At 38.3% G+C, this 12,570-nt stretch overlaps 1 protein-coding gene across 1 annotated transcript in view; it reads left to right on the top strand.

Annotated features, from left to right (window-relative positions):
- Positions 1-12,570, top strand: part of LOC110312425 (zinc finger protein 813-like) — a 68,467-nt gene that overhangs the window by 4,414 nt on the left and 51,483 nt on the right. The window contains 4 exon segments of the mRNA XM_029471396.1: positions 1,590-1,716; positions 2,973-4,111; positions 4,113-4,246; positions 9,850-9,924. Coding sequence (XP_029327256.1) covers positions 1,590-1,716; positions 2,973-4,111; positions 4,113-4,246; positions 9,850-9,924 — 1,475 coding nt within the window.

Here is a 12,570-nt window from a genome sequence, read left to right as displayed (position 1 = left end):
GAGAAGCTAGAGAAAGTACCCAAGGAGCTGAAGGGGTCTGCAACCCTATAGGTGGAACAATATGAACTAACCAGTACCCCCAAAGCTTGTGTCTCTAGCTGCATATGTAGCAGAAGATGACCTAGTCGGCCATCACTGGGAAGAGAGGCCCCTTGGTATTGCAAACTTTATATGCCCCAATAAAGGGGAATGCCAGGGCCAAGAAATGGGAGTAGTTGGGTAGGGGTGCAGGGTTGAGGGAGGGTATAGGGAACTTTTGGGATAGCATTTGAAATGTATAAATAAATAAATAAATAAATAAATAAATAAATAAATAAGAAAGAAAGTATAAAGAAAAAATAAAAAAATAAAAATAAAAGATTCTGTCATTTCAAAACACAATTTGATAAAAGAAAATTATTCTATTTCATCTGAGTGTATCATCACATATACCATTTATTTATACATACATGTCTAATTATTCTATATTAAAAGATATAGAAGTTATCAAATTGTTATTATCTGTACTACATATGTCACCTTAGAGAAAATTTTAAATAATTTTAATGGCGTCTAAATCTGTTTTTCTTTTACATCTTTTATTGTTGTGGATATAATCCCATAAAATACCTTTACAAAGTATTTGAATCTGTGTGTCCTTTGGACTGTTGAATGGTTCGCTGATATTACACTCTCAGTTTAAAGAAAAAACTGTGGTTCTTAATTTATCTAACAATTCTGCATTCACATTCCACCTCTTTGTTCTTGCACCTAGGCTACATTGCACCTAAGCATTTTAGAATAGTTCAGGTGAGACCCAGCTGAAGACAAGATTGATACAGTGTTCATAGTTGAGCAAGGCTGACAGCTGTAGAATTTAGAAGCACAGTTTTACTCCTTGTAACTTGACCATCTGTTATGTGACACTAGGATTCTGTTTGATAAAAACCCATACTTCATAATGATACATTCTTCCATGTGGCCCTCACATATATATGTTATATCACGTAAAATTTTGCTGTTCATGACTCCCTCATGTAATCATGTTCCAGAATAAATGAGAGTACAATAGACTATAACTCTTTTAAGTAACATCCTTTTTAAAAATTAAATTTCAGTTTTCTTTTATGTATATTGGTACATTTCCCAGAATGTATGCATATGTTGCTATGTTTTACTCCATCTCGTTGAGTTCAGAAGACAGTATTAGATTTTGAAGGATTAGAAATAAAAGTTTGCTGTGTAGTTCATGTGTGTGCTTGGAAACAATTTAGAATTATAGAATCCCAACTGGACACAAATTTCCAAATGAAGTGATAGTGGCATCTTCATCTGTTGTTAAGGTCTTAGAAAACACCAGAAAATTCATGAAGGAGAGAGACTTTAGGAATGGACTCAGTAAAGTATGTCATCCTATGCATTGTCTCATAAGAGCAACAATGCTTAACTTCTGATACATTTCTATAGCATTTCTAGAAGATGTTGTTGTCCTCAAATATTTCCCATAATTCATTTTTATCACAATGTGCCTCTTATTCTTTTGGTCGTTTCTGTCTAGGACAACACTTTTGTCCAGCAGCATATGATGAACAGGTAATTTTCTATTACAGAGTCAGTTAACATTCAAGGATGTGGTTGTGGACTTCTCACAGGAGGAATGGGAATGTCTTGACTGTGCTCAGAGGGCATTGTACATGGAGGTGATGTTGGAGAATTATAACAATCTATTTTTTGTGGGTAAGAATACTTTTGTAGAATTCCTGACTCATTCTTTGAATTTACCTACTATTTGCTTGTATAAATCCTCTGACATATCTAAAGACTCCCAGAATAAAGGAAATCCTGGTTACCAACATAAGTTCTTCACTGTGTTTCCTTTACATTTCTCTTCATTCTTTGGAAGAGGATCCAGTATTATATTCTGTGTAATCTTCAAAACATGGTATCTACTTTTAATGAAAACTTCAAAATTAAAAAAACCACTGAATAGTCAGAGCAAGAAAATATATTGCTACAACTGTAGTAATTTTACTGTTTCATTAAAGTCTTCAGTTGTTTATGAATTTTTAAAATCAGGAAGTTTTTAAATAGAGAAAGAGCTGTTGCTAATTTTGTTGTTACTTATTTATTTAGTTTTTTACTTGTGGTTTTTATGTTTAGTCCTGTTACAGCATGGCTTTTACATCATGAGTTCCATGCCAATGTGGATTACATAATGAATTCCTAGCTGACCCAAGCTATACTTTCTTACTCAGTCACAAAACATAAACAAGAAAATAGAGAAACTTTTTTTTACATGGTGTCTTAGTCAGGGTTTCTATTCCTGCACAAACACCATGACCAAGAAGCAAGTTGGGGAGGAAAGGGTTTATTTGGCTTACACTTCCATGCTGCTGTTCATCACCAAGGAAGTCAGGACTGGAACTCAAGCAGGTCAGGAAGCAGGAGCTGATGCAGAGGCCATGGAGGGATGTTCTTTACTGGCTTGCTTCCCCTGGCTTGCTCAGCCTGCTCTCTTATAGAACCAAGACTACCAGCCCAGAGATGGTCCCACACACAAGGGGCCTTTCCCCCTTGATCACTAATTGAGAAAATGCCTTACAGTTGGATCTCATGGAGGCATTTCCTCAACTGAAGCTCCTTTCTCTGTGATAACTCCAGCTGTGTCAAGTTGACACAAAACTAACCAGTACACATGGTCATTCAGGGAGATCCATTCTCAAAGTGCTTTACTTCTACATCACCTTTTCTTTTTACTTTCTGCCAAGCATAGTGGTAAATAAGAAATAGAAGGCTACTATTTCCTGTCATTTGATGCATGAATTTCGAGATTGTTCTAAGCATCCATGTAATGATTGTGAAACAAGAAAGTCCACTTTTGAGAGTTCCATCTTTGAGAATCACTAATTTACATTAGAAAATTTCAGGAAACATGGCATATTGTCTTACTCATCCACTAATTCCTGTCATCTCTAAATGCATTTTTTTTTCAGAGAATCATTGCATGTGTCCCAAATTTGAGAACATGTTGGATCAAGACCTACAGCATATTGTCCACGAGCATGTAAATATCCAAGTGAAATCTTATGAATGTCATGAGCTTGGCAAAATCATTCATGAATCCACTGAAAGTACACCTTATAAAACTAACCTCAGGGCTACATCTGTTGAATCATCAAACCTAAGCAGACATGAAACTGAAAACAACAGAGAACCTTACAAATCTAAAAACCATGTAAACTGTTTAAATTTGTGCTCTACCATTAGTCTAAATCAAGGAATCAACATAGGAAAGAAAGAATACAATGGTGCAAAGCTTGATAAGTTTTTTGAATCTAAAGAAACCCTCATGTTGAAACAAACCAAAAATGGAAAGAAACCTTACAAATGTAGTGAATGTGCCAAATGTTTTGCCCAGAAATGCTGGTTTAGAAAACATCAGAGAATTCATACAGGAGAGAAACCTTACAAATGTAGTGAATGTGACAAATCCTTTACCCAAAAAGGCAGTCTTAGTATTCATCAGATGTATCATACAGGCAAGGAACCTTACAAATGTAGTGAATGTGCCAAATGTTTTGCCCAGAAATGCTGGTTTAGAAAACATCAGAGGATTCATACAGGAGAGAAACCTTACAAATGTAGTGAATGTGGCAAATCCTTTACCCAAAAAGGCAGTCTTAGTATTCATCAGATGTATCATACAGGCAAGAAACCTTACAAATGTAGTGAATGTGAGAAATGCTTTATTCAAGTTGGTGATCTTAGAAGACATGAGAGAATTCATACAGGAGAGAAACCTTACAAATGTAATGAATGTGACAAATGCTTTAGGTACAAAAGCAGCCTTAGAAGTCATCAGAGAATTCATACAGGAGAGAAGCCTTACAAATGTAGTGAATGTGACAAATACTTTTCCCACAAAGGTAGTCTTAGTATTCATCAGAGAATTCATACAGGAGAGAAACCTTACAAATGTAGTGAGTGTGACAAATTCTTTACCCAAAAAGGCAGTCTTAATGTCCACCAGAGAGTTCATACAGGAGAGAAACCTTACAAATGTAGTGAATGTGACAAATGCTTTTCCTATAAAGGAGATCTTAGAAAACATCAGAGAATTCATACAGGAGAAAGCACCTTACAAATGTGAATGTGACATGTGCTTTACCCAAAAATTCAATTGTCATCTTCATTCGAGAATTCATACAGGAGAGAAGCCTTACAAATATAATGAATGTGACAAATGCTTTAGCCAGAAACAATCTTAGCACTTATCAGAGAATGCACACAGTAGACACTTTCACAAATGAAGTGAATGAGAAAAATCTGTTTCCAAAGGTGATCATCTTAGAATTCATCAGAGACTACATATAGGTGAAGGAACTTATAAATATAGTAAATGTTCAAATCCTTTACTGTTGGTTCACCACTTAAAATATATCAAACAATGCATTCAGGATAAAAACTTCTGAATGTGATATATAAGGAAAGGTCTTTAACCAAATCTCAGACCTAAGAAAATATCTGGAAATTTATAGTCAGAAAAATAGTGTCCACTGGAAAAAAAATATGGCATGTGCTTTACTCAAGCGGTATTGTTTGCAACACTTAAGCTCCACACTAGAGAATTATTATATATGTGAGGAAGTTGAGAAAACATTTAAATAATCCTCAAATCTTAGGAACTACCCAGTGTTTATGCTGAGAGAAACTGAAAATGAGAAATGAAGGAAATCTTTCATTAAAAGTTTTTACTTGTTCACTTTCAAATATGTCATGATGGAGAAGCTAGAAGAATACAGAGTTGTATAAGCTTTCCTGGAGACTGAAATGATCTATTTCAAAGAGAAGCTGTAAAATGCATGAGTCAAAATAGCTAATGAAACTGACAGCATTCTGTATGTTTAACTCAAATGAACATACTCAAATTATACTTAATAAAAGAGGATTTGACAAACTGAGCTACAAAGATAGGATGCTTTTTATCCTGTAGAGGTACCTACGGATATGTGGTTTGCTCCCAATGTCTAGTATTCATTATCTGTATCATATGCTGGTTTTAAGTTTCAGGATAGCAACTGTCTTTGAGTCCCTTGTGCNCTCATTTTGCTAACTGCTTCCCCTAAGTCCTGTATGTAATTCCAATAAATCTCATTGGTTTAACAAGTTGAACTTGGTTGTTTCCATTTTCCATTTGGGATGGGTAGATGAATATATTTGTGGCATCTCCCAAGAAAATGTTTCTGGAGCCGGGTGTGGTGGCACACGCCTTTAATCCCAGCACTCGGGAGGCAGAGGTAGGCGGATTTCTGAGTTCGAGGCCAGCCTGGTCTACAAAGTGAGTTCCAGGACAGCCAGGGCTATACAGAGAAACCCTGTCTCGAAAAACCAAAAAAAAAAAAAAAAAAAAAANAAAATGTTTCTGGCAAAGGTGTGCTGAACCCATTAATATTTTCTGCAAACTTGTAACATAAAATGAATATTAGAGAAATGTTTTTAAACCTTGGGTAGCCACACCTTAATGGGTGGAATGAACTTCTCACAAGGGTTGCTAAAAACCATAAGAAAATGTATTTTCAGTGGTCTCAGGAGTGAGACACCATTCTTTTGTCTCCACATGAGTCTGCTTGCATAAGAGTACTTTAAATTATATGAAAGTGATGTAGAATTAGGAGAGCTGGAGCCAGTGTTCTAAAGAGAATCCATTTTTTGTTAAATAAATTAGGGAAAATTGTATTCAGTGATTAAAGCTTTCTGCCATAGTAGTATTAGTTTCAGTTAAAATGACTCTACACAGACAGAATGTAGATGCCTTGGGAGCCTGAGCAATAATGCTGCTCTCTTCCTTGAATTCAACCCTCAGAACAAAGGTATATCCATGGGCAAATACTACAAACCATTGTCGAGTCCTCCTGTCCTATTGTACTATAACACTCAGTTCTATATGCATCAAGTAATGAGTTAGATATGAGTTTATTTTGTTAAGTAATTTCCAGCATGCTAATACCATACACATCCCAGAACATTCATCCTGAAACAAAACCAAATTACTGGCATTACTCAGGTAGTATCTTGATCTTAATTTCAGATGTGAGTCTAGTCCTACAAATACCATGATACCATAAAGCCTTAAAGAGATAACCTATGAACAATAGATGAGGTACATGTTCAAGTAAAGTTTAAAACTCCCAAAGTGTCCTAAAAAGTCATTTTGAAGAACTAAAAGAAAGAACCGAAAGTCGTTTGGCCAAGCCAAAAAGTCTTATAAATTCAGACTACAAATGGATGGAACCAGAAAATATCCTGTGTGATATAACAGTCCCAAAATGACATGCTTGCTATATACTCAGTGATAAGTGAATACTAGCCATCAAGTACAGAATACCTATGATATATCTCACAGACTCAAAGAAGTTAAACAAGAAAGAAGGTCCAAGCAAGAATATTTTAATATATCTTAGAAGGGGGAATAAAATAGTCATAGGAGGCAGAGGGAGGGAGGAAACTGCTTGAGAGAGGGAATGGGGAGGGGAATGGAGAGTCAGGATTAGGTGTGAGGAGAAACTAGAGAGAGAGCCAGGAGAATGAATGGAAATCTGCAGTTGCTGGAGGTGGAGAGGTTGGGAGTGGAGGAATTTCTAGGAAGTCCCAGAGTCCTGGGAATGGTGAAGATTCCCAGTGGTCAATGTGGGTGCCCTTAGCCAAGATGCCTAACAGTGGGGACACAGAACCTGAAGAGGCAACTTCAAGTAGCCAGGCAGGACTCCCAGTGGAAGAATAATGACACCATCCCTTTCACAATCTTTGGACCCAGAGACTGAAGGAATGGCCAGTCAATAGCTAGTCCAATTGGAAATCCATCCCATGGGCAAGCATCAATCTTTGACAAGATTAATGATACGCTGTTATGCTTGCAGATGGGAGCCTAGTATAACTTTCCTCTGAGAGACTCTATCCAGCAGCTGTCTGAAACAGATGCAGATACACAGCCAAACAGTGGACGTTTGTTTTATGCAAAAGTTGGGGGTAGAACTGAGGGACCCAAAGAAGACAGATATTCTACAAGAATACCAACGCAATCAATTAACCTGGACCATTGTGGGTTCCCAGGAACTGAACCACCAAGCAAAGAATGAGCCAAGGCTGGACCTAGGTCCCTGCAAATATGTAGCAGATGCATAGCTTGGTCTTCATGCAGGTCCCCCATGGGGTTGTCCCTGCCTACAGGATCCAACCATAACTGTCCTCTGAGAGGCACTACCCAGCAGCCAACGGAGATTCAGAGACCCACAGATAAACATTAGATGGAGTTCGGGGACTCTTATGGACAACTGGGTGAAGAATTGAGGGTTATGGAAACTGACAGGAAGACTAACAAAGTCAAATAACCTGAACCCTTTGGGGCTCCTCGAGACTGAGCTACCAACCAAAGAGCAAACATGGGCTGGACCTAGGCCCCCTAAACATATGTAACAGATGTGCAGCTTGGTCCAACAACTGGTGTTCCTGAATCTGTTGACAGCCTGCCTGTTTGTCCCATTCCTCTAAATGGGCCTGCCTTGTCTGGCCTTAGTGGGAGAGGATATGCCTAATGGGCTTAGGAAAGCAGTGACTGGAAGTGCAGGGGTGGCACAAAATGAGTATGTGAGTGAGGAGGGGTAAAGGGAGGACAAATCTGTATTAGGAGTTACTAGGAGGAGTAGGTTTCTAATATTGGGAAGCAACGTTAATATGTACATCAAAAAATAATAATATTACAGAAAAATATTTTGGCAAGATTTTTTTTTACTATTATGGCTATTTCAAAGCTCTGTGAGTTTATTTTCATCCCTACTTTATAATGCCTCTGTTCTACCACTTGTATTTTCAAAAGAAAATGTCTTTTTCAAATAGAGCTTTCCAGAGAGCTTGAACCATTACACACCCATCATCCTCTGTCCAATCCCTGGTTATCAAGATTTTATTCCACCTCTTGTTTCATGTATGTTTTGGGGTTGGTTTTGTGTGGTTGACCAGGCTGTCATATATTAATGATTCAAAATGCAATGTAAATGACATTATGGTTTATCATAATTAACTCCAAATCCTGTTGCTTTCATATTTTCCCAACTCTTCAGTAGTGTTTCCCACGATTCAGATGTTTTAATATGAATGTTCCCATTCAGTCATTTGCTATTTCTATCTTCTTGATGGAGAAAACACATACTACAATGTTGAGCATATCCATAGTGTGTAGCTAACACTTTTACAGCATAGAATTTGAATCTACTGCAGGGCACATTTAACTCTTTCCTAACTATATGAGTCCTTCAATTTTTCTTGTTATCTTCACTATTGTAAAAGTAAGCATCAATTGCTTACTCTTCAATACTACAGCACAGATAACAAATCACCAATATTTCAACAATGAACATGTGAATTATGGTGAGGTATTTGATGGATAGAAGGTGATATGCCTTTCATTGTACACGACTTTACAAATTTCCCAAGCCTTTGGAAATCTGTGAGGAGTTAGATAATGATATAAATGTCATCAAGCAGAAGGGATTGTGTTCATAAAATACCTAACACTGACATCACCTGTCTGTCCAAGTGCTTGCATTCTCAGTATTGTTAAAAGAAAGTCTACAAACTGAAGTATCCACTGTCTTCTAATTTAGGTATATTAGCCCATATAGATTAGCAATCGATGCCACAAAACTGTCATCAAATCCTGAAATTAAATGTGTGTGTATGAGCCAGTATGTAGATTCACTGCCTTAATCACGGCATTCAGGAGGCTAAGGCAGACAAATCCACTGTAAGATCAGGTTTCATCTTTATGGTGACTTCTGTGCCAGACAGGGCAACAAAGTGATATAGTTATCTAACAAAAGAAAACCAAGACCAAACAATAACATTGAGCTAATTTGCCCATTCATTTATGAGAACGGTGCTTTTGTTGGAGCAAGAAAACAAAAGATAATTAGAGTCTATAATTCTCATATAATTGAATGATATTATTTAATAGATAATTTCTAATTTAGTTCTCAGTGATAGAACAATTCCTAACAGTAAAAATGTGTCATGATATCCTCCCACAACATGCATACATTCTGAGCTATTTCAGACGCTAAGGTGTAACACAACGAAGTCAGGAAATATGTAAATATAAAAATAAGATAAGAAATAACAACTTTCCCATATTGTATTATATCCATAGGTTTCAAATTCAATATGAATTCCTACCTATGCATGCCATAAATATTTAACAAATAAAGGTTTTCCCACAATTAAAAACAAACAAGACAGAAGTCACCATGTAAATTCAAATGTGGTAATACATGCTTTGAATCCCTCTACTTGGAAGTCAGAGCCAGGTGAATCTCTGTGACTTTGTGACCAGACCAGAGTTACAGTGAGACCCTGTCTTAAAAAAGAAAGAAATGGATGAATGAATAAATACCAAAAGAATGCAACATATAATGACACATTTCCGAATGCTGTGTTTACATTATCGAGGGCATTCGTTATGATAGAATATTAATACTCAAAGTTACTTTGTACATATTATTGTTAAAAACAATTACTGTGTATTGAATAATGTGTATTCTCAGAATCATTTATATCTGCACTATTTCCTCATAGGACTAGTTTCCTAACAGCTCTCTGGGAATGCCCAGTCCTAAAGGCAAAGGCACTTTCTTGATTATTTTGGTGATAGAATATAGGTAAAAGGCACACACTTATTTATTGGTTCAAAGTTTCTTGATACAGTGGGTTAGAAATTAAACCAGGCTTGGTTTCATGGGGTAATAGCAAGACTGAGGCTATGACAATTTTATTGAAAACAATCAAACTTTTTATACCCTTATCAAAAATGGAATATAGTGGCAAATGCCAGGATCAATACAGTTGTAGGTGCCAGGATGCAGTGATATTTACAAAGTTTAAAGGGTACAAAAGGTAATATCTACACAAACTGTTTTGTCAAGGTTTCACACTCCTGTGACTTCTAAAAGAACATACAGAGGAACCCAAAATGTACTGAAGGCTTCCCTTCCTGAGGAACTACAACAGTTTCTCAGGAACTTTAAGACACACAGTGTCCCAGGAGCCCAAAACTCTAACCTGAAAAAACAGTGATGCATATTCTGGAGACAGGGAGGCCAGGCCAACACCACAGTTCCATGCACAGGGTGGTTAGTATGCATGTATGAATTTAAAATGTAGATGTTTGTAATTGCATCAATAGCATGAGAACCATCATTGCAAACAAGCCATAATATCAATCCTCTAGCAGATGATTCTTCTTGGTACCCATACAATGAACAAAACAATAACAAAATACTCTGATTATTTCCAGTTCATATATTCTCAAGTTCTTCAGATTTCTAATGGGTAAATACAAGAGCATATGAGGTGTGTCTTTCTTCAAAGGAACAGAGCAATTAATTGCTCCAATGTTACAGTTTAATAAGCCTGTTTCTCATCCTTACACATCAGATGATCCCATTGCACTGCTGACTATGGACTATTCAAAGACTGCCCCCACAGTTATACTGATGTTTCTTATCGCTGCTAGATATCATCACTCTCCTCTCTTTGGTTTTGAACAACATTACTGGAGAGGTCTCATGGACCATCATGCCCTGGTCCAGGTAACCTGACTCCTGTAATTCATCTTTCATCATGTTCAAAATCAAAGCTATCAATAGCTGCTTGTTTATTATACATATGGATCCCAGAACTCAGGACAAGTAGAAAAGATAAACAGGACCCTAAACGAAACCTTAACTATATTGACCTAAGAGACTGGAGATGACTGAGTAACTCTCCTCTTTGCTCTCTACCAGGTATGAATCTCCCCTTACCAGATGGGACTTACAGGGTTGTGGGTCCCTTGTCCACTATGCCACAGGGCACAGCCACTCAGGGAGGCAGGACATGGGAGTTGACCATGCTTACCCCACACTATCACCAGGGGGGTTGGGACATAGGGAAGCACCACTTCAAGGGTGGGAAGATGTAGTCTGATGTGTTAGACAGCTAGCACTGGTTTAGGGTTCCCTGGCTCTGCAAAGAAGCTGGGGTCCTCCGGTTCTCAGGCTCTCTCTTCACAGGGCTGCCGCTGGAAGCTGCAGAACAGCTGAGAATGTAGTGACAGCCTCCAGGCTAGATCTAGATTGAGACTGGGAGGGGGGCGCCACTCTGGCTGTGGTGATACTCCTTGGCTTGATAGCAGCAAGCTTGGGCTTGGGCTTAGTGACAATCGTGACTAAGAGTCTAGAGATGCCCTCTATGGAGATTAGAGAGCAGCTTTGTAGGCAAAAGCTGTCTCCATGACTCCCCACGGCAGATCTCGATGAAAAGAGGCAGTCCATGGTTCCAAATCATGTATTGTTATGATGGAAAGTTGATATGTAAAACCATACCTCACCTCTCAGTGTGGGCCTGAAGTTTTGCAGGGAGGAATGTCTGGGAGGGAAAGTTTATTGGCTAAGCCCTGCAGGCCTTTAGGTACCTCAATAAAATGGAGATCTGCCTTGAGCCTATGTGACCATAGGTCACATCCTGTACATGAGGAGGGGCTTGGGGCATTGCCCTTACATGACTGATGGCCATAATTCAATGGGGGGGGGGAGGATGTGGCTATTTACAGGGGCCTGGTACCTGGGAGCAAGAAAATCTCCTACCATCTCTTGAGGGTCTCTAGGGCTTTTAGCCTTAGCTCAACCAAGGACTGTGGTACCTTTCGAGGTCCCACAGGACTCACCGTTTTTAAAATCATGTTCAGGATACTACCTCCTGCATTGTTACTAACATACAGGCAGAGGTCATTGCTGAGTTCGAATATTGTCAATTGCTATATGATCTCAAAGGTGTTCAATGGGCTCCTAAACATTTGGCTTAAACTTCTTGTTCTCTATGAAAAAGGTCCCCCTCCAGCCAGGGGTCATTAGAACCTCAATAAAAAGTTCTCTATGTTATCATCTTGACCACACCCACCAACCTGAAGGTCGACAGGGTTGCAGCATGAATCCACCCCATACCCACTTGCAGTTGAAGAAGACCCCAGGAGGAAACTCAGTCTCCCACCTGTCTCCCATTGATGGGACCTCCTACCCATGACTCAGGGATACCATGAGGACTGGATGATGATAAACTTGACCCCCTCTAGAATATAAGTCCAGTCCTCTCAGGTCATCAATATATTCAGGCTTAAATTAACTGAGTCATAAGACATAGCTCTGTTACTAGCTGTTTTCATGGAATTGGTTACTGACACCTAGATAACATCCATGGTGTTACAAAGGAAACATTATAACATACTGGGAGAAACAATACACACTGATATAAAAGGACTTAAGGCTATTCAGCTTATGATAATTAAAAGTCACTAACAGTCCCTTCATAACAAAGGTTATGAGCTTCAGGAAGTCCCATGATTGGGCCTTCTAGTTACCAGAAAAAGGGGAATGAGAGGCAACACCTACTCTATCTTGGGAACGGACTCCATCTTTTTTTTTTTTTTTTTTGGTTTTTCGAGACAGGGTTTCTCTGTATAGCCCTGGCTGTCCTGGAACTCACTTTGTAGACCAGGCTGGCCTC

The sequence above is a fragment of the Mus caroli genome, chromosome 17 (assembly GCF_900094665.2).
Source record: "Mus caroli chromosome 17, CAROLI_EIJ_v1.1, whole genome shotgun sequence".
NCBI lineage: Eukaryota > Metazoa > Chordata > Mammalia > Rodentia > Muridae > Mus > Mus caroli.
The sequence above is the reverse complement of the archived record's forward strand: the minus strand, read 5'-3'. Positions and strand labels throughout refer to the sequence as shown.